Source organism: Xyrauchen texanus, chromosome 40 (assembly GCF_025860055.1).
Source record: "Xyrauchen texanus isolate HMW12.3.18 chromosome 40, RBS_HiC_50CHRs, whole genome shotgun sequence".
In the NCBI taxonomy this organism is placed as follows: Eukaryota; Metazoa; Chordata; class Actinopteri; order Cypriniformes; family Catostomidae; genus Xyrauchen; species Xyrauchen texanus.
This window is the reverse complement of record NC_068315.1, coordinates 10,793,389-10,815,331: the sequence shown is the minus strand read 5'-3', so window position 1 is coordinate 10,815,331 and position 21,943 is coordinate 10,793,389. Positions and strand designations below refer to the sequence as shown.

Here is a 21,943-nt window from a genome sequence, read left to right as displayed (position 1 = left end):
ATATACTGGACACTCTTTATTGCTCCGTTAATAAGAGACTCATTTTTAGGATCAATGTAATTCAATTAGTAGGTATGTATGTGCAGCAGAGAGAAGATGAGCTAGTGTAGAGGCTGTGCTCTTTCTGGAATTTCGCAGATATAAGTCTCATATACAAACCTATTTGTGGATAAACTTAGTAAACAACAGCAACAAATTTGGAACTTTATGCTATCAAGATTCACATTCACAGGTCTACATGAGAAAAGATGTTTGAGAACTCACCTCTCAGTTCGGTTGGACTGGCGACGACAGGGCACAGTGTTACGCACACAAGTGCCCGTGGCAGGATCAACACTCTCCACAATGACAAAGGGCCTCTCCTCCAGCGTGGCCACAGTCAGGTGTCGGTTGTCAGACACAGGCTCCAGGAAGCTGCCGTAACGAGGCCATACAGGGTAACGCATCTGCAGAATCCCTCCCTCATAGTTGCCAACCTGTGGAGGGTTTGAGCATAATTTAGGGAGGTTTTAGTTTGAAAATTATACCTTAGGATTTCAACTTGCAAACAGATTAATGCTTAAAAAAATAAAAATTATAATTCTATAATATAATTTGAATCTTGTCAGGCACTTCTCATGCACCTTACAGTCTAGCTGATCCCACAAAAGCTCAATGGGGTTAAGATCCATAACACTCTTTTCCAATTATCTGTTGTCCAATGTCTGTGTTTCTTTGCCCACTCTAACCTTTTCTTTTTGTTTTTCTGTTTCAAAAGTGGCTTTTTCTTTGCAATTCTTCCCATAAGGCCTGCACCCCTGAGTCTTCTCTTTATTGTTGTACATGAAACTGGTGTTGAGCAGGTAGAATTCAATGAAGCTGTCAGCTGAGGACATGTGAGGCATCTATTTCTCAAACTAGAGACTCTGATGTTCTTATCCTCTTGTTTAGTTGTACATCTGGCCTGCCACATCTCTTTCTGTCCTTGTTAGAGCCAGTTGTCCTTTGTCTTTGAAGACTGCAGTGTTCACCGTTGTATGAAATCTTCAGTTCCCCTTCTGTCACTCACTCGACGTTGTGTCGATGTAGTGACACTAGGGGTCTCTCTTGAGAGCCTCGGTTACCTCTATCTTTTAGAAAAGGCCAATGAGAATTGACAAACAGAATTTGCATGCCCCTCCCCCAGACATAAGTGTATAAAAGGAGGGAAGCGTGCGTCCTTTCAGACAGAATTTTTCTTCGGAGCTGAGCGGTTGTGGATCAGCGAGCTGAATAAATCCACTGCTGTTCCACTCACCTCTACAAGAGCGTATGCTGTTGGAGATACAGCGCAAATCAGTGGCTTTTCTCTTCTCTGCAAGTCAAGTCAATTTTATTTGTATAGCGCCTCTCACGACACACATCGTTTCAACGCAGCTTTACAGAAAATCAGGCATTAACAGTGTGGCTGGTGCTGGCACCCCAATGCAGACTATGCCCCTGGGTGCTTCGACAGCCTATCTAAAAAGTATATACAAGTTAAAATAGTATATTTCTCTGAGAGAGTACAACACTTGGACGTTGAACATCTTTTTAAAGATGCATGTTTTTCAAGATGCCCTTCGGTCCTTGTGTTATTCCTGGATGTGGTCATTTCACACTTCAGATGGTCACGGGCACTGCCTCACGTGTCTGTGCAGAGAACACAATGAGGCAATATTTGTGGATGGTTCATGTTCTCACTGCAAGAACATAACCTTGGCAATGTTGTGGTCGTGGCTTTCCTTCTTCCGGGGAAAAGCCACTCTAGCTTCCCCCGCGTCACGCCTTCTACCCATGGGTATAGGGCCAGCGCGGCTGGTGCTGGAGGTGATTTCGGGAGTTCAGCGGGCGCAGTTTTATTGGGTAAATCCCCACGTACCTCCCGTTCCCCAGCATGCTCGTCTGCCCCGTCCGGGTTCGAACACATTCAACAAGGAGTGTGACATCCTCATGGGTACTGGCAACACCCAATACCTTCACGATATTTTACAATCTCCGGGTTGTGCTGGTCTCGTCCCATGTTTTGACAGGTCCTAACACGTAGAATTCTGTAATACGGTATAGCTGGCCGGGTGTATCTCTTGTGCATAGCACCTTTCCCCTCCCCTAAGGTGAAGACGTGCGCTCTACTCCCCCAGTCAAGTCCACAAGTCACTACATCGACACAATGAGTGAGTGACAGAAGGGGAACGTCTCGGTTACTTTCGTAACCTCTGTTCCTTGATGGAGGAGATGAGACGTTATGTCCCTCTTGCCATAACACTGTACTAAGCCGCTGAAATTGCCTGGACATTACTCTCGGCTCCTCAGCTCAAAACCTCTCTGAACAGGTGCATGCTTCCCTCCTTTTATATCCGTAAGTCCAGGGGAGGGGCATGCAAATTCTGTTCGCCAATTCTCATTGAATTACATGCCAGTCTATTACTTACTGTGGCAACTCAAAACAAACACAAACACAAACACAATGTTAAGCTTCATTTAACTAATCAAGTAGCTTTCAGCTGTGTTTGATATAATGGCAAGTGATTTTCTAGTACCAAATTAGCAATTTAGCATGATTCGCTCAAGGATAAGGTGTTGGAGTGATGGCTACTGGAAATGGGGGCTGTCTAGATTTGATCAAAAATGACTGATTACTTTGTGATCAGTTGAATGCCACTTTGGCAATTTCCTACCGAAACAGCAAAATCTGTAAATAATTCCATGAGAAAGGCCACCAGTGTGTGTATATATATATATATATATATATATATATATATATATATATATATATATATATATATATATATAGCTCACTTTTAAGCACAAATTTCCCCAAGCTATAAATGTGGATACATATACCCACACACTCACAAATACATGGAAGCAAATTACATACATTTTAAAAGAAAATGTTCCAAAGTGCAATTCGTAGTGTCTTCCTCAAGGATATGTTGCATTTATCATGTGCTATTCAATCCAATGCATTATTCTTATGCCCTACCATCAGTATGATGCCTAATCAAATATCCCAAAGCATTTTTATGTTATTCTCCTTTATTGCTCTTATTTTTTAGGTTTTTCCTGAACTTGGAATTTATTTGTAATAATGGTTAGAATTTATACTTCTTCAGTAAAGCCATAAATCTCCCAGGGCTCAAAGGCTCATGGGAAATCTTTACAGAGCTGTTTGTAGACTGTGAAAACAATCTTTATTATCTAGAGGCAGCTCAACCCACTGCTCCAGCTCAGCTTAAGAGACTACGGAGAGCTGGTTTCAGCTCTGCTTCCACTAAACTTTCCCAAGAATCCATGCGTCACACCTAAATACCATAGGGACTGGAGTACAAACCTGTTCCCTGTCCCAGAGTTGTTTTGGTGTGACGCTGTTTTAAAGGTACAATAGAGAAGAACACATACTCCCCCTTCTATTAACAGCTAAGTGGTCTGTGCAGTCCATTAGCTGGGGTTGTTATTACCCGGCTGCTTCTTGAGTGCATGACCCTTGCTGCTGGTTTTGTAATAGAGCCAACCCGATTTCTCATGAAAATTCTTACATATTTTATGAGTTGGCTATTTCGTATGATTTTGTATGATTTCGTTTGTATAAATTTGTACGATTTCATTACGTGCAAATGCCCGTATGTCTAATGTGGAAGTAAGTGCGAGTTCCGCGCACGAGGCTTTAAGGACATGATTTTTAATATTATGCCCTTACCCAAACCCCTTATCTAAACCTAACCGATCATTAGAGTGTGTAAACATGATAGGAAGCTGTTGTGTGTGACAGAAATAAGTAATTGTCACAGTTTAGATGGAAACGATGCCCAGCAACATCATTGGCTTTGGTGAAAGTCGTAGAAAATCAAACGAGCGCAGTGGCACGATATTATACAAATTAGCCAAATTTAGAAAAGTTGTACTAATCATTACGATTTTGCAGTGAGAGTATGTTGAACAGAGCCACTGCAATTTTGTTTTTTCTGAATCAGTGTTTTGTCTTGTTTTCCAAATAAAAATATTTAAACATCCTCAAAATCGAAAGTAAATTTACTTGAGAAGCAAAATTGCAAAAGATATTAAGATTTTCAAAATATACCTTGAATTAATAGTTTTGGATCTCAAAAAATAAGCCTTATCTTACTTAATAAACTTGCTTCTTCGGTAATCCTTTCTCATTTTAAAGATGTTTAGATTTCTTTTTTTTTTTCTAGAAAAAAAAGACAAAAATACTAATTGAGAAAATTACTTATGTAGTGTTACCATTCCCTGTTGTCCGCCCCGCATTCCACATGTCACTGTAATCACTGTCATTGTTCTCACCTGTGTCTTGTTTGTAATTATCCTGCCTTGTGTGTGTATATAACCCTGCCCGTTCCTGCATTTCCTGGTCGTTGTTGTTTCCACTGTTGTGATGTCCCTGTTCTCTCCGTGTCCGTTCCAGCCGTGTATCCCTGTGTTTATTCCAGCCATGTATTCCTGTGTCCCAGTGATTCGTGTTTTAGTTTCGTTTTACCCATCGTGGTTGTTTCTTGGTATCAGTCTGTTTATTTCTACTCCTGTTTAAATAAACCCTGCACGTAGATCCTCATTGATTGTCTGCCTTCCTGCAATCGTGACAGAACGAACGACCAATAATGGATCTAGCAGCGGTTTTCACCACACTGGCCCAGGCAAATCTTCCTGTTCGCGAGTGCTCACGGCTCTTCTCCACGGTCGCCATCCACACCGGGTTCGACGACGCTTCTCTCAAGCTCATCTACCGGGGCGTGTTATCATCAGCCCAGTTGCGGGAAGCGCCAGAATTCGGAGAGCACACGTGGAGGGAGTACGTGAGCCTCACCCTGAAGAAACTCGCAGCCGACGAACCACCCCTCGAGATTCCGGCTCTCGAGCCTGAGCCCATGAATACCCAGATCAACGAGCCAGCGCTGCCAACTTCGTCTGCCCGGAGGAGGAGGAGAAGACAGGCTTTCGCCTCCCGGCTTACACCTATCACAGTGAGCGAACCAGTACCCACGCAGATCACTGTGAGCGAGCCAGCGCCCACGCCTTCCACGGTGAGCGAGCCAGAGCCCCCGCACATCACCGTGAGCGAGCCAGAGCCCCCGCACATCACCGTGAGCGAGCCAGAGCCCCCGCACATCACCGTGAGCGAGCCAGAGCCCACGCACATCACCGTGAGCGAGCCAGAGCCCACGCACATCACCGTGAGCGAGCCAGAGCCCACGCACATCACCGTGAGCGAGCCAGAGCCACGACATCACCGTGAGCCGAGCCAGAGCCACGCACAGCACGCTAGAGCCGAGCCTGAAGCCATGACCGTCCTAGAGCCAGCGCCTGAAGCCATGACCGTCCTAGAGCCAGCGCCTGAAGCCATGACCATCCTAGAGCCAGCGCCTGAAGCCTCGACCGTCCAAGAGCCAGTGCCGGCAGCCATGACCATCCAAGAGCCAGTGCCGGCAGCCATGACCGTCCAAGAGCCAGTGCCGGCAGCCATGACCGTCCCTGAGCCAGCGCCTGTAGCCTCGACCGTCCCTGAGCCAGCGCCTGTAGCCTCGACCATCCCTGAGCCAGCGCCTGTAGCCTCGACCGTCCCTGAGCCAGCGCCAGTAGCTGTGACCGTCCAAAAGCCAGCGCCAGTGGTCGTGCCCGTCCAAGCGCCAACGCCTCTCGAGCCTCCTAGGGCTCCATCCCTCAAGCCTCTCGAGTCTTCCACGGCTCCACCCCTCAAGCCTCTCGAGCCTCCTAGGGCTCTGCCCCTCAAGCCTCTCGAGCCTCCCTGGGCTCCACCCCTCAAGTCTCTTGAGTCTTCCAGGGCTCCGCCTCTCGAGCCTCCTAGGGCTCCATCCATCAAGCCCCTCGAGCCTTTCACGGCTCCGCCTCCAGAGCCTCCTACAGCTCGGCTCCCAGAGACTCCTGAGTCTCCTACGGCTCCGCCTCCTGAGCCTCCTATGGCTCTTCTCCCCGAGCCTCCTCCGGCTCCGCCTCCAGAGCCTCCTACGGCTCTACTCCCAGAGCCTTCTGAGCCCCCTACGGCTCGCCTCCCGAGCCTCCTTCGGCTCCGCCCCCAGAGCCTCCTACGGCTCTGCAACCAGAGACTCCAGAGCCTTCTAAAGCTCCGCCTCCCGAGCCTCCTACGGCTCTACTCCCAGAGCCTCCCGAGCCTCCTACGGCTCCGCCTCCCGAGCCTCCTACGGCTCCGCCCCTAAAGGCCCCTATGGCGCCACCTTCCTCGGCTCCACCTCCAGGGCCTCTTACGGCTCCGCCTCCCGAACCTCCTACGGCTCTGCCCCTAAAGGCCCCTACGGTGCCACCTTCCTCGGCTCCACCTCCTGAGCCTCCCTCGGCTTCACCTCCAGAGCCTTCCAGGCCTCCGCCTCTGGAGCCTCCTGCGGCGCCACCTCCCTCAGCTCTGCCTCCAGAGCCTTCCAGAGCTTCGCCTCTAGAGCCTCCTACGGCGCCACCTCCCTCGGCTCTGCCTCCTGAGCCTCCCACGGCTCTGCCTCCTGAACCTCCCACGGCTCTGCCTCCTGAGGTTCCCTCAGCTCCTCCTCCTGAGGCCCCAGAGCCTCCCTCAGCTTTGTCTCCAGAGCCCCTTGCAGCTCCGCCCCCAGGGTCTCCTGCGGCCTTGCCTGCGCCTCCTTCGGCGCCACCATCCAAGTCTTCGACTGCTCTGTCTCAGAAGTCCTCCTTGGCTCCGCCAGCTCCCCTAGTGGCCACTCTTCCTCCCAGGCCTTGTGAACCGGCCCCTGTTCTGCGGCCATCTCCCAGACCTCCTAAACCTGTCCTTGCCCTGTGGCCTCTTCCCGGGCCTCCTGACCCGGTCCCTGTCCAGTGGCCTCCTCCCAGGCCTCCTGACCCGGTCCCTGTCCTGTGGCCTCTTCCCAGGCCACCTGACCCAGTCCCCGTCTGGTGTTCCCCTTGGACTGTCTGTCTGCCCCTTGTGTCCCCCTGGACTGCTCGCCTGCCCTCTGTGCCCCCCTGGACTGTCTGTCTGCCCCTTGTGCCCCTTGGACTGTCTGTCTGCCCCTTGTGCTCCCTTGGACTGCCTGTCTGCCCCTTGTTGCCCTCTTTTGATCTGCTAGCCCCCCTCCATCTCCTGGACGATTCTGTTTTTGTGTGTTTTTGTTTTAGGATCGTCTGGAATTCGATCCTTTGAGGGGGGATTCTGTTACCATTCCCTGTTGTCCGCCACGCATTCCACATGTCACTGTAATCACTGTCATTGTTCTCACCTGTGTCTTGTTTGTAATTATCCTGCCTTGTGTGTGTATATAACCCTGCCCGTTCCTGCATTTCCTGGTCGTTCGTTGTTTCCACTGTTGTGATGTCCCTGTTCTCTCCGTGTCCGTTCCAGCCGTGTATCCCTGTGTTTATTCCAGCCGTGTATTCCTGTGTCCCAGTGTTTCGTATTTTAGTTTCATTTTACCCATCGTGGTTGTTTCTTGGTATCAGTCTGTTTATTTCCACTCCTGTTTAAATAAACCCTGCACGTAGATCCTCATTCATTGTCTGCCTTCCTGCAATCGTGACATGTAGCATGTACTTCACGTGTGTACTACATTTCATTGCAAAAATAATTACATTATTATTTTCCTCAAAAATACCTAAATATTCTTACAATACATTTACTTAAGAAGCAAGATATTAATTCTAAATGTCAGAGAAATGTAACAATTTTAAAGGAGTTATGCTTTAAACAAGACTAAAACTGCAGTATTTACCAATGCAGTGCATGTGTAGTTCTGACTAATGACCAACATGTTTCACCAACAATATTACTTGAGAAGTTTAAAAGAGCAAAATAGAGTACATTTGTTCCATTTATTTTTAAGACAAAAGACAGGAAAGCTCAAGAAAGTGTGCTAATTGTGCAGCAGCTGTTATACAGCCTTGCCCAAATGCAGGGGAGGCTTTTCGGATTGGGAATTGTAATCCATTTTTGGTTATGGTATTAGCTGTGAGGGAAAGGGAGCGTGATAAGCCTTGGCAATAGGGATATATCGAAGGATCATTCATAAACTTCAGCAGAACAAATAGATTCAATCTCCAGGCTCCCAGGTGTGGGTAACGTGACCGCTTTGTGGCATCACATTTTTATCTCATCTGATGATTAACAATGATCAAGAGAAGTCTAAAGACATTCAGTGACCAACATTTTATTTGTGCATCTGTAAAGTAGCAACTAAATAAAATTTGACCGATATGATTTAACCATATAATAGTTAATTATGTGTAAAGAATGACTCCAGACAAAGCCAAGCAGTTATATTTGTCTGTGCTAGTTTTAGTGAGCACTTTCAGACCACAGACTGAAATAGCTGTATAGCGAAAGTAAGTGGTACAGTAATTTGGTAGAATATAATGGCTGTAATAGCAGGGTATTCGATTCTTGTTCTGAAGAGCAAACCAAATTTCATTCTGTTATTTGGAATAGCCTGTTTCATTTTGCAGCTGTGGTGTTATGTCTAAAAGACCAATACTACTAACATAGATTTCCAAAAGCCAATTTCTATCCAAGCACTATATTCATCTAAATCTTCATGTACTTCTTAAAATGCAATGGCATATTGTGGATTAAGCTTTAAAGCTCAGTTTATTAGTGGTGCTTGCTAAGATTCACTTGTTATAAGGGACTTCAAGAAACTCATAAACTTAAGTAATAGAGAGATAGTTCAACAAAAATTTGTAATCTTATTCTAATTGATCTGTCCTTGTGTCTTTTCAAACCTGTGTCTTAAGATACAGTACAGTATGTAAAACTGACTACAGCTGTTGTTCCACCAAACATCTCCAATTGTGTTCCACAGAAGAAAGAAAGTCATATGGGTTTTGAACAACATGACGGTGAATTAATGAAGATAGAATAAAAATGTTGGGGTAAGCTATCCCTTTGAAAGCTACTGCATAAACTGCACCATTTGTGTCCCAAACATGCATAATACCTCAAATCATTAAGCTTGTTAAAGAGGGGTGTAAAATTACTGTTCCCCGTCTGTCCCTCTCTCGACGTTGTGTCGAAGAAGCGACACTAGGGGTCTCTTTTGAATGCTGAATATGCCTCTGATCTATGAAAAAGGCCAATGGGAATTAGGCAGACAGTAGTTGCATACCCCGCCCTGGACATACGGATATAAAAGCGGGCAAATACGTCGAGTCCATTCAGAAATCTTCTTCGGAGTCGATGGTCGTGTTGCAGTCAGCTGCGAGTTACACACCTGTTCCTGTTTTCCTCTGACTCTTGCCTGTTTGATTCAACGGCGCATTACAGCGGCTTTCTCCTTCTCTGCACGGCAGTGCAGTTCGCCCCTGGGCGCTTCGACAGCGCAAGAAACTAAAAGAGATATAAAGAGTGATTTTCTCTAAAAGAGTTATTTCCTCTAAAAGACAAATACGCAGCTGGCGTTGACCGTCCTTTTCAGGACGCGTCTTTATAAAGATGCCCTTCCGCCCCTGCGTAGTTCCTGGATGCGGTAGAGTGCTCTCCGCTTCAGATGGCCACAGGCGTTGTCTTGTGTGTCTGGGTTGCAATCACACCGAGGCAGCGTTTGTGGATGGTTCATGTTCTCACTGCGAGAGCATGACCATGGCAACATTGCGGTCGCGGCTTGCTTTCAACCAAAGCACGCCAATCCAGCCGCCCCCCCTGCATTGCTCCTTCTTCCCACGGGATTGAGGACAGTGCGATGGCAATGGAGGCAATCTGGGGATGGCAGTGGGTGCAGCTCTGCCAGGTACGCCCTCTCGGACCACCCGCCCCCCGGCACGCTCGTTGACTCCCGTTCCGTGCTCGAGGCAAATGCGGCTCGCCTCACGGCCAGTCTGCCTATCCTCTAGAGCTTGAGGGGGATGAGCTTGCCGCTGCATCGGAGAGCGCGGCATCTGATGCTGAGAACTCCCCTGGGCTGCCGCCTTCGGGCCTTCATGCCCAGGCTGAGGCCGACGTGCAGATGTCTGATATGCTTGCCCGGGCAGCTTCCAGCGTGGAGCTGAACAGGAATCCTACCCACAGCCATAGCGGTTGGATGACTGGTTCCTGGGGGCTCCGCGCTGCTCACAGCCGTGCCCCTCTCAGTCCCGATTTTCTCGCAGGTGCATGATGAGCTGACATCTGCATGGAGGGCACCGCTCTCCACACGTCACAAGCCTTTCGCTCATCCGCTCTCACTACCCTCGACGGCGGAGCGGCCCACTGGTACACGGTGATTCCTCAGGTGGATAGGGCTGTTGCGCTTCACCTATGCCCTGAAAACCCTACCACCTAGCGGGGTCACCCTGTACTCCCCTCCAAGGCCTGTAGGACAACATCGTCACTGACGGCCAAAGCCTACAGTGCCGCCAGACATGGTGCTTCCACCCTGCATGCCATGGCCCTCATGCAAGTCCACCAGGCCAAGGCACGTCATCTGTGGCTGAACTTGGTTGAAATGCGTGAGGCCGACAAAGTGCGCTTCCTCAATGCCCCTGTCTCCCAGTTTGGCCTCTTCGGCGACACCATCGAGGACTTCACCCAGCAGTTCTCCGCGGTGAGGAAACAGACAGAGGCTATTTCACATATCCTGCCCCGCCGCAAGCCTGCCGCTGTGGGCCATGCCCCGTCTGCTCACCGAGGGCATCCTCCTGCAGCGAGGAAATGCCAAACTGCTCCTCCTCAACCTGGGCCCAGCTCTCAGCCAGAAGTCGATGCCCCCTGCCTCACGGACCCCCTTGAGGACCCGTAAGGCTCCCAGGCGCTCCTGAGGTGATCGACCCAGGGACCAAGACGTTAGCTCCGGAGCAGGTAAGTAGACTGCTCTGTCCCCCGGTGGAGGGCCAGGAGGAGAATCCTTTGTTGAATTGATTTAATTTGCCCCATTCTCAATAAAAGAGCTATTTCCTTTGTCTCTGGGCCACCGGGTCCACAAATGCCTTTCTCACGGCACCCTGCCGCCACACCTCAACAGTCCTGGCATGCTGGATGCGGACCCTCCGCCCTCAGCCCCACGACTGTTCCCTGGCCGGCTGGCTCGGATGAGTCCAGAGGACACCGCTACAGGACCTCCTCCTCAATCACGAGCCACCCCCTGCCAGGAGTGCGGAGCACGGTAAGTGCTTTGAGTCTTTTCTCAGCACCAGAGCCTCGGGACATGTCTGCGCCTCCCGACGCATACTACCTGCCCGCCCGCTGCTCCGCCCTGCCAGGTACATCAAAAATAATCGTCCCCTTGGTACCCCTAGCACGAAGCTTGGATGCGTGGCTCTCACTTCACAACGCATCACGCTGGCTGGCCCGGACCATCCGACTCGGTTACGCAATGCGATTTACCTACTTGGATCACACGCAGAGCTTCAGATGTTCTGAGCAGCCATTTGTCTGCTTTGGTGGACAACGGAAAGGGAACGCTGTCTCCAAACAGAGGCTCTCCCACTGGGTGGTGGATGCCTACCACACCCAGGCCTTGCCCCAGGCCTTGCCCACCCCCCCGCGGGTCCGAGCTCACTCAACAAGGAGTGTTGAGTCCTTGTGGGCACTGTAGAGCAGCGGGTTGGGCAACACCTAATACCTTTGTGAGATTTTACAATCTCAGGGTTGAGTCAATATAGTCCTGTGTCTTCTCAGGTCCGAGCCGGTACAACTCGGTAACATGCTGACAAACTGACCGGGTGGATCGCTTGCACCTAGCGCCCTTTCCCTCGGTAGAGGTAAAATTATGTGCTTTCTCTCCCAGGAGATTCCATATATTCGGATCCCTAGACGATTCCTCCCTAGCCCTATGGGTCCACAATTGACCCAATCCTCTACAGGTACTGAATCTTCCTATACTGGTATAGGTGCTCCACAGGGCCGTACTCCTGCGTGGACTCCTCCTGTGTGTTTTTTCCACAGTACTGTCCCCTTGCGAGTGGACCCACATCTCCCTTAGGCAGTGCCAGCTGCCCTCTGGTTGCCGTGCTGTAGCAACTCCCCCGTCCTTGAGGCTGGATCTACCACCACGCCATTTTTTACACATGGGACCTGAGGGGCCCATGTGATGTATCTCGCCACTTACCTCCCCGATGAAGGGCAGGTGTGGTCTCCGCAGGGTCTTTTCCCCCTAAAAGAATAGGAAACTGGATAAGACCCCCTTCCCACCATGCGTGTAAGGGCCCCAGCCGCTTTGCTCAATGCGAGAAACATAGAAAGATAAGAGGCCCGGCTAGGCTCGGCCCGTTCCCAGATGGGCATGCGTCGCCTTGTTCCTCTGCTTAGGGTTACCAAAAGGGCTCCGACGTCTTTTATGGGGCATTGGGGAAGGGTACGTGCAGCCTGACACATCTGGTCACCTTTGCACGTAAATATACCTGCCCGCTCTTGTGTCAGCAGTACACGTACACGGCTCAGCGCATGGCGTGATTTGAATTGGACCCCTAGTGTCGCTTCTTCGACACATCGTCGAGATAGCGACAGATGGGGAACGTCTAGGTTACATATGTAACCTCCGTTCCCTGATGGAGGGAAGAGACGTTGTGTCCTCCCGGCCACGTCGCTGAGCCGAGCCACTGTAGTGTCCGGACCATTCCGGCTCCTCAGAAAATTCCTGAATGAACTCGACGTATTTGCCCACTTTTATACCCATATGTCCGGGGCGGGGTATGCAAATACTGTCTGCCTAATTCCATTGGCCTTTTTTCATAGATCAGAGGCATATTCTGCGCTCAAGAGAGACCCCTAGTGTCGCTTCTTCAACACAACGTCTTGTTCCCTCCACCAGGGAACGGCGGTTACTACGTAACCTTGACGTTCTAAATGATTACTTACAATGTTCAACTGGTGAACAATAAAATTGACAAAAAAAAAAAAAACATCCCATTGACTTGACCAGAATGTCATAATGGCTCTTCTGACTTGAGCCAGTAAGTACCAACCCAGAACCACATAGCAATGCACATAGAGCACCATAGCAACCACATAGCACTGCCCTGCCAACCACCCACAACACCACAGTATTATGGTGGCAAGATTTGCATGGGCAAGTACCACACACATTTCCTTCAGAAAATGTTAATATCTGTTTTTTAAAAACATGATCGTCACAGTAACATAAGGACACTTACAAATGCAGGGTTTTTTCTATGTTGATCTGCGTCATTTGGGCTTTATCTGTCTTTGAAAAACAACCATGGTACCAACAGAGAAAAACAGTCTCTGTGCTGTCAGGCCTGTACTTTAAAATAGGGAAGCAATGATTCATCTCGTTAATGACTTCAGCACACAATATGAGCAGCACGTGCACAGTATGAGAAAGTGAGGCAGTGCAAAGAGTGTCAATGGGAGCATGAGGAGGTCTACAGAGCAAATTGACCAGATATAGATAAACTGTTATGTCACACAGTGGGTGGTCAGGCAAGCTGTGAAGGCCACAGGCTGGAGTTAAAACTAAAGCCTGAATAAAAAATGTAATCTTTCAAAACTATCATAACTTTTTAAACTCCATTATTTGGTTGGATTGAAGCTTGTTCTCATTTAAATTTGACAAGGCCAGTCTAAATGCTAATCTAAATTCCGGGTGTGAATGATTCATCAGTGCACGTTACTCTAAAAATAAAAGAATATTCTTCTTTCTCTGAAATGACTTTACTTTTCCGCTGATGTCACTTGGGATAATGGGCTATGGGATAATGTTAACCAATAGACCAATAGCTATTTAGGCATTGTTTTGACAAACTCCCATTCAGGACTGGTTCCATGGTGGTATGCAATGTAAAGTCCCATCCATTGTTTTTTCATTGAATATCTTTTCACTCAGAAATATGACACATTCTAGAAATAAAATGTGTTGCAAATGGCAGTTCAGGTCGAAAGGTGAAGTATGTAATTTTCGCACAACTAGCGGTACTGCACGTAAATGCAAAAAGAATGACTGCTTTCAAACAGGTTTCCCTTGTCTTCCATTGGTTGGGCAAACAAAAAGTCCCGTCCCAAACACAATGTTTGAAAAAACAATGTTCCTGGTCAAGCTAGTCAGGATGCTAAAACAGAGCAATGAAAGAACAACAGAGCTATGGTGTTCACATCATTTGGGGGAATCAACCTGAATGGCTAACTTAAAGGTGCCTCTATATATAACCATAAACTGGAATACAAGAATGTAGTAAATTACACACTACACCTTTAAATCTACTTGTCATCGACTTATTAATGGAACGGAGAATCTGAGTGCATTTACTCAGTGTTGAAGATTATACCACCAATGATCAGACAAGCAAGTTTTTATTGTGGCCTTAGATGACAACACACATCCTCTAATATCCTTATCCTTTAATCCACCTAGATGAGGGTGTGAATTTGGATGTCAGTTTTATATCTGTTTTTCCTCTAATCTCTTATTGTAGTCAGGTGGTGTTCACACATTACCAGGTTGCCTACACATGCCCCTGTCACAAAGGCCAAAAAGCTGCAGGGCTGGCCATGTGAGGAGGAAAGGATGATGCCAAGTGTAATTGCATCATAGCCTGGTGTGAACAGTAATACATTTACTTTGTTGGAGGAGTGTATAAAGATTCTTGCTGCATTTTTGTGGAAATCTGTGATCAATAAAAGCTAAAAAGCCAAAGTTATTGAAATGTTGGAACTTTTAAATGGTGCAGAAGCAGCTGTCTATATTTATCTATATCAAACAATTTGTATTTATATATTGCTAACAATATATATACTGTGCAAAAGTCTAAGGCACATTATATTTTTCACAAAAACATGTCTTTAAACTATTATTTTATATTTTCTACTTTTAGCATAACAGTAGGAAATGTCAATTTTAGATGGTATAGCCCCATTAGAGGGTGGAGGAGTGGCCGAGGAACAAGCTGCGGCGTATCGGAGAACTGGCGAGTAAGAGGTTTTTTTTTTTTTTTTTCATCTCTCTCTCCTCTCTCTCTCACTGTCGCTCTGCGTTGGCCTTTATCCTCTTTTAAATTTGACAGTTTTTTGGGGGTTACTACACTGTTACAGGAAGTACCCCCCATTTTAATTATTTCTGTTTCCCTCCCCTTGTCCCCTCCCTCGTCGCGCCCTCCCCCAGGGAAAGGGGAGGGGGGGGGGGGGAGTACGTCAGGCCGGGGGCTCCCCAGCCTGAGAGAACAAGGGAGGAATGTGGCAGGGCGGAGGGCGGGGCCGGGTTGTGATACTATGCAACCGGTCCCGTATTAGGCTAATCAAGCCTCCAAGGTATAAAGGTCGACTGCAGGGTGTCGTGCGGGAGAGAGAGATCGTTTACGGACATGTCCGTCATGTGTGTTTATGTTGTCTTTTAAGTTTACCATTAAACTATTATTTATATCGTCAAGCCGGTTCTCGCTTCCTCCTTTCCATTGATCCCTTTACAAAGAGTTTCATAGTTTTCAAAGTTTTCTCGTATCTTCCTTAAAATTATTTAAATACAATGTAACCGATTGTACTTACTGAGTAGTTACATTTACTGTAATATTATTTAAATGGGTGTTCCAAAAATAGATGTGAATGCCAATTTACTTCTAAAAGGAATATATATATATATATAAAAAATATAGAGGCTGCAATTCGTGAGCCTGTGTCCATGTTCTGCACAGTGACCTCTGCATGCATTAACATTTTACTGCTATTGTCACTTCAAGTTCCAACAATAAGTTTTACCTTGTCCCAGTGTCTCTCTCTGTCCAGAGCAATGATCACCATGGAAGGATTGGTGAGATAGCCATCAGAGTTGAAGGAGAGGTCCTTGTGTTCCCATGAAACATTTAGCATATGCCTGTTGAAGAAACCAAATAAATAGCACAAGCTCTGTTACAATCTGTGTCCATAACCTGACTACAAAGACAGCATAAGTTTTGTTAAGATCCGTTTTTGTTATCAACATCAGTACCACTTGAGTACTAGCAGCAGATGTATTGCTAGGTAACAACAGAGGATGATGATGCCAAATTCACAGTTTTATTCATGTTTTTGTCCCTTTGGATTTATCAGCAGATCTTTGCAATTACAAAATGGCACTTCAGGTCATCTGCCGTGGATGCATTGCAAGGGATGCAAAAACTGTGAGCTGCTTTTCAAAGGCTATTTAGCCTTAGACAACTTTACTTAGTTATGATAAATGCATAGTACTAAATTACGTGTGCCCATAAGCATGCAAAGATGTAAATTATACGTCAACAATAGTGGTTCACTGCCACAATTTAGCACAGATTGCTTTATACCAACTACGAACTGTAGCAAAGTCCAAATAAAACGTATCCCAGGATACTTTTTCAAGCGGACTCAAGTACAGTTTGCTGGTGCACACCTGAGTTTAGAAAACTGCTTTCACACCAACCAAACGAATCAAGCTTTGACATCAAACAGACTCGGATCCGCACCAAAGGCTCTAGTGGGAAAGCATCCTAACCCAAAAAAAGTAGATTTGAATTCCAAATGATTGTACAATTGCCATGGATTTGATCCATCTCTGAAATGAGATGGAAGAATTAGGCAGAGAAAGGAGGACATTCCAAAAACAATCAAATAATTTTTTTCACTAGGTCAAATAAATATAAATCAGAGGCAACAGACACTAAAACATCTACAGTTTTCATTCGTCTCCTTTTAATCCTCTTTGTCTCAGAGACCTGGACATTTTTGCTAAACAAATAGTTCACTTATAGAAAAGGGCATGGGTGGAGCTGAATATGAGTCAGGATTTAACATTGTAGTTTGATTGTTCTGATGCACAGTGAAGAGCGGCAAGTGAGCTTAATTCAGATTGCAGTCGTAATATAGCTGAAATCATAAATACACTTTTGTATTTGATCTTATATAAAGCACTGCATGGTCTGACTCCTCAGTATTTGTCTGAAGTTTTAACTATATACACCCCAAAGTATAATCTGCGTTCCTCCAAATCTGGTCTTTTGGCGGTCCCTCAAACACACTTACGTTCCATGGGTGACAGGGCTTTTTCATCTTATGCTCCTAAATTGTGGAATTAATTTCCAGTTGATATTTGAGAAGCACAGACTTTAAGCATTTTTAAATCTTATCTAAAAACATACTTCTTCAGGTTAGCTTTTACTTGATTATTTAAGTTTTGTTTTCTGATTTAGTATTAGTTGTATATTTGATATACATGTTTATACATTTCCTTCATTTTTATTTTTATATATTTATGTTTTGTATTCTTATATGTATGATTTATTGTGTTTCTGATTTATTATTAATTGTATTTTGATGTGCATGTTTATACATATTATTAATCTTTATGTTTTGTATTCTTATATGTTTGTTTTTTCTGTGTAAAGTGCCTTGAGAAGCTACTTTTTAAGATGCTATTTCAAATAAAGTTTATTATTATTATTATTATTATTATTATTATTATTATTATTATTATTTTCTCTCAGATTTATAGCCCCTATGCAAACAGCAAAGACTGCAAAAAATTATACATTTTCAGTGGCGGTAGAGAATACATCATAACTGTCAAAATATCTACACTAAATATGAATAAGGACAATTGGACAACATGAACTTAAAAATAATTTGATAATGAGCAAATTGGCACAAGTGTTAGTGAGGGATCTGTATCCTGTCTAATCTAAAAAGAAAGCTCTTTAAAGGAGTGATATCATAAATCTTTTATATTTAATAGAAAACATTCCCCTGAGGTCCACTTCTAATGTTAGTCAAGTATTACTGCCAAATTACTGTTTTAGTTTTTCATGACCATTTCCCCACCCTCTCATTGAGTTTAAGAATTAAACAACAAGTGTCTAAACATCCAATAGGAGTCACTGATGTATAAACATGGACTATGCAACTATGGCACTTCTTACAAATTATGTTAATATCATTTTGGCCAATCCATTTGAAACAAGACAAAATTAAATACAGGTCTTAACATTCAAAACACTTTGAGATTTGTCCATTTCAACCACATTCAGAGGTTGTCAAAAATACTTTTGTTGTGTGTACACTCATACATCCAACCAGAAATGTTGTGTAAAGACAACCATGTATAAACAACGATGTGTCTGACCACTTGTGAACGGATCACTCAAGACAGATCTTAATACCATTTGTAAACAAGGCCTTCAGTTCAGAACAAACCTTTTTTTGCAGCTCATTTTCAATAACTGCTCTTATTGGACTGGAGAGGAGGTTTTGATTTCTCTATTTCTTCATAGTACATCAAGCTCTTTTATCTCAAAAGATCAAATAAAATTAGCTTTCCTCATGAAATAAAGATTTTTTTTAACTATTTCTGACAGACATTTGTGTATATGTGTGCCTGTGTGCGTGCGTGCGTGTGTGTGAAAGATGGGCAGAAGACGCAACAGCACTGAAATCTGGGAACATGTCAGATGGAGGACCCAGTAGGGCTGGGCGATTTGACAAATACAATAAATATAGATTTTTATCAAACTTATGGCGATTCATGATTCACAATTTGATTTTTTTAACTTTTAAATGTACTACAACATGATCTAAATTGTGTGTTCTTTTGTAAGAATTCAAGGCAACCTGATTAGAGAAATAATTTTTTTGGTTTTCATTATAGGAAACATAGGTGTTTGTGGCAGGGCGTAGGGCGAAGCCGGGTCGTGATTCTACACACCCGGTCCCTTATCAGGCTAATCAAGCCTCCAAGAGGGATAAAGGCTGACTGCAGAGGATGGCGCGTGTGTGTTTGTCTTTTGTTTAAGTTAATCATTAAAATATTATTTATGTCGTCAAGCCGGTTCTCATCTCCTTCTTTCCATTACACTGCTTTACACTGGTGCCGAAATCCGGGAAGGAGGAGGGATACCCGTCACGGAGTCCTCTACACTGCTGTCCACCCGGGGGAGCACCGCTGCCATCCTCCGGGGAGGGAGTAGCCGACCACCTGGACACGGTGAACAGCTGCCGTCCGTGAGGCGAGTGGGGACTGGACTCCCCGAGAGCCATGCCATTCCCCAAAAACGCTGAGGGGTCGACAGAAGACCGCCGTCCGCGAGGGGAGGAGGGAAGTGACTTCCCAACTGCCTGGAGCAGTAGGGCCGCTGCCAGGGACGGAAGAGTGTCCCAAGGAGTCATCGTGAACGTGGAGGGGCGTACTTTCCACCGGGGTCGTGGGTCTGACTCTGGTCCGCCCGGGGAGATGCGGCTGTCTTCCGCCTGAGAGGGTGGAGGAGTGATCGAGGAGTATGCGACGCTGTATCAGAGAACCGGCGAGTACATTTTTTTTCCCCATCTTTCTCTCCTCTCTCTCTCTCACTGGCCTTTTCCCTCTCGTTTAAATTTTATAGTGTTTTTTTGGGGGGGTACTACAATGTTACAGGAAGTACCCCCCTATTTCATTATTTCTGTTTCCCTCCCCTTGTCCCCTCCCTCATCCAGGTAGATGGGGATGACCTGCCGGCAGACTCAGAAAGGCACGCCCCTCCCCAGGGAAAGGGGGTGTATGTCATGCCGGGGGCTCCCCAGCCTGAGAGAACGAGGGAGGAATGTGGCAGGGCGGGTCGTGATTCTACACAATTGGTCCCTTATCAGGCTAATCAAGCCTGCGAGAGGGATAAAGGCCGACTGCGGAGGATGGTGCGGGAGAGAGAGATCATTTACAGGCATGTCCGTCATGTATGTGTGTTTGTCTTTTATTTAAGTTAATCATTAAAATATTATTTATGTCGTCAAGCCGGTTCTCGCCTCCTCCTTTCCATTAAACTGCTTTACAGAGTTCAAGAAAAATCTAGAAAGAAGTCATTGTATATCAAACAATTTTTATGTAAATTCATAAACCCCTGCAGATAGAGATGCATCCTCTAGCGGTTCACGCTGAGCAGTGCAGTAAAATGACATTTATCATTACAATTCAACTCTCAAAGTTTGTCAAAATGATCGCTTGCCAAATGTTTGCTATGGATGCAGTACATTTGAAACATGTCACATAACAAAGCGTTAATTAGCAATCTATCTGAATCATCATGATAAAAGGAGCGTTGGATGTTTGATTCTCCCATATACAGCCTCTCCATGATTTGAAATGAAGCACAATAACTGTCATGTAACTAACGTTTTTATAGGTAAAAAGAAAAGAAAGGAGGTCATTCATCAACATGCGCACGCCGAGGCCAGTTATGGAAGCTGAGCTACAATCACACTGTGTACATCTGGGAATATTAATGCTATCTTTAATACCAGTCTCTGAGTTGTTAACCTGTCACGTTCATTTGGAGCGCCCACACACATGCAGCTGATCAGATCGGAGCGCCATTAAGACAATAAATAAAAAAAATTGTGTTAAAACGCAATAAATCGGAAAAACTGCACAGCCCTAGGACCCAGTCACTCATGTGTCTCTGATACGCTTAATCACAGAAAGCTTGGAGAGGCAATTGGAGCTCTCTTTAATGAGGACGGAGACTCCCAGGTGAACAGCCGATTTAACAAGGAAATCTGGAGAATCTCCCAGTCTCATTACAACGGAGGGAGACCACAAGAACATATTGTTTTGTCTGGAAATGCAGAGAAGGAAGCTATTTATGATGAATCTCCAATGACCAACTAAACTACAAGAACTTATAAAGCCAGGATTTTGAGAATTTGTCAATTTGCCACCCACATTTTTTTTCTGTTTACCTAAATTTGTGATCATGTTGGACAAAAAAATATAGGGCAATATTAACCAAGGGAGAACTAAATATATGACAGCTCCATTAAACATAACTGGCAGTCAGAACCCTCCAGATATTCCAAAGGGTAAACTTTGACCAGGGCTGTCACTTCGAGTCACGTGGCCTGGGACAATATAAGGGTGAGCCCCATCCCCCATACACTGAGCAGTGTTAGAAAAGCAAGAAAAATATTGATTATGAAAATATTATTTGACTTATACTTCTTTTTCATTCAATACTGGAAACTATTACAGTTTTTCTGAATGGCTAGATTTGGATCTTCCAGTGTTTACCGTTTTGCAACACAAGTGCTCACAGTCCGAAATGTGTTTCAGTGAGTGAGAATATGTTTAGAGTTTTGCAAAAAAGAGTGATTGATTCGACAAATGGGTTTAGGCCTCTGAGCATTTGGTTCAGAGAATGGGGTTTAGTGTTGTAGCAATTCAGAAAAACTGTAAACACAACTACAACACTGTCATCGTTTACACAAAATGACTCAAAATTGTTCACACTCGTTTCTAATTATGTTGTAGTTGCACAAAAAATGTTGAATGTAAAGTAACGTGTTTTTTATTTAGTGTTCTTTGGAGTTTTGCAGTTGGACTACTGTATTTGTCCAATATGCAAGTGCTGAATACATAGACAGTCAATACTGTATTAGTACTTCTAGTATACAATATATTCACTGTTCTACTGTAAGTTGTGATTACTATACTTTTTTGACAGTAATTGCAAAATGAGCTTACTATATACAACAAATATCTGTATGTTGTGTTCTCCATTTTCTGATGTGTGTCTAATGAATACTCTGTAGTGTTTATATATTGACTTGCTGTGTGTATGATCTGAAAGCATTGTTTGATATTGAGCACAGATGAAATGGTGTATGAGAGGCTTCAAACTTCAAACTTCAAACTCTGTTGGATAATGTGAGTCAAGGCTCCCATACAAAGTGCTATTTTTGTGTCCTGTAAAGTTGCTGCATATGAATAGTGCTCCAGATCGGTGACTTATGAGTTTCCATCTCTGTTAGGATGCAAAGCAGCTTCCTTTGCTGACAGAATAAAGTGAGGCAGCTCACTAAGTTTTGGACCCATAATATTCTTTTTCGAGGCATGATTTTGATGCGGATCAATAAACCAGAATAATGAGAGAGGTAAGATTAGTTTTTGAATTCTTTCACTTCAATATAGTAACAAGTAAATAGGCAATGTGGAACGTTCCTTTACTTAGCTTAACTGTCTTAAAGCTGTTCACCCAAAACTGGAAACCCTCATGTTGTTTCAAATCCATTTGTATTTCATTCTTCTGTGAAACACAAAAGGAGATGTTAGGCAGAATGACA

At 45.2% G+C, this 21,943-nt stretch overlaps 1 protein-coding gene across 1 annotated transcript in view; it reads right to left on the bottom strand.

Annotated features, from left to right (window-relative positions):
* LOC127633513 (glutamate receptor ionotropic, NMDA 2C-like) overlaps positions 1-21,943 on the bottom strand; it is a 74,868-nt gene that overhangs the window by 17,256 nt on the left and 35,669 nt on the right. The window contains exons 4-5 of the mRNA XM_052112675.1: positions 15,611-15,725; positions 265-476 (exon numbers count right to left, since the gene is read on the bottom strand). Of these exons, the coding sequence (XP_051968635.1) occupies positions 265-476; positions 15,611-15,725 (327 nt within the window). The remainder of the gene's footprint in view (positions 1-264; positions 477-15,610; positions 15,726-21,943) is intronic.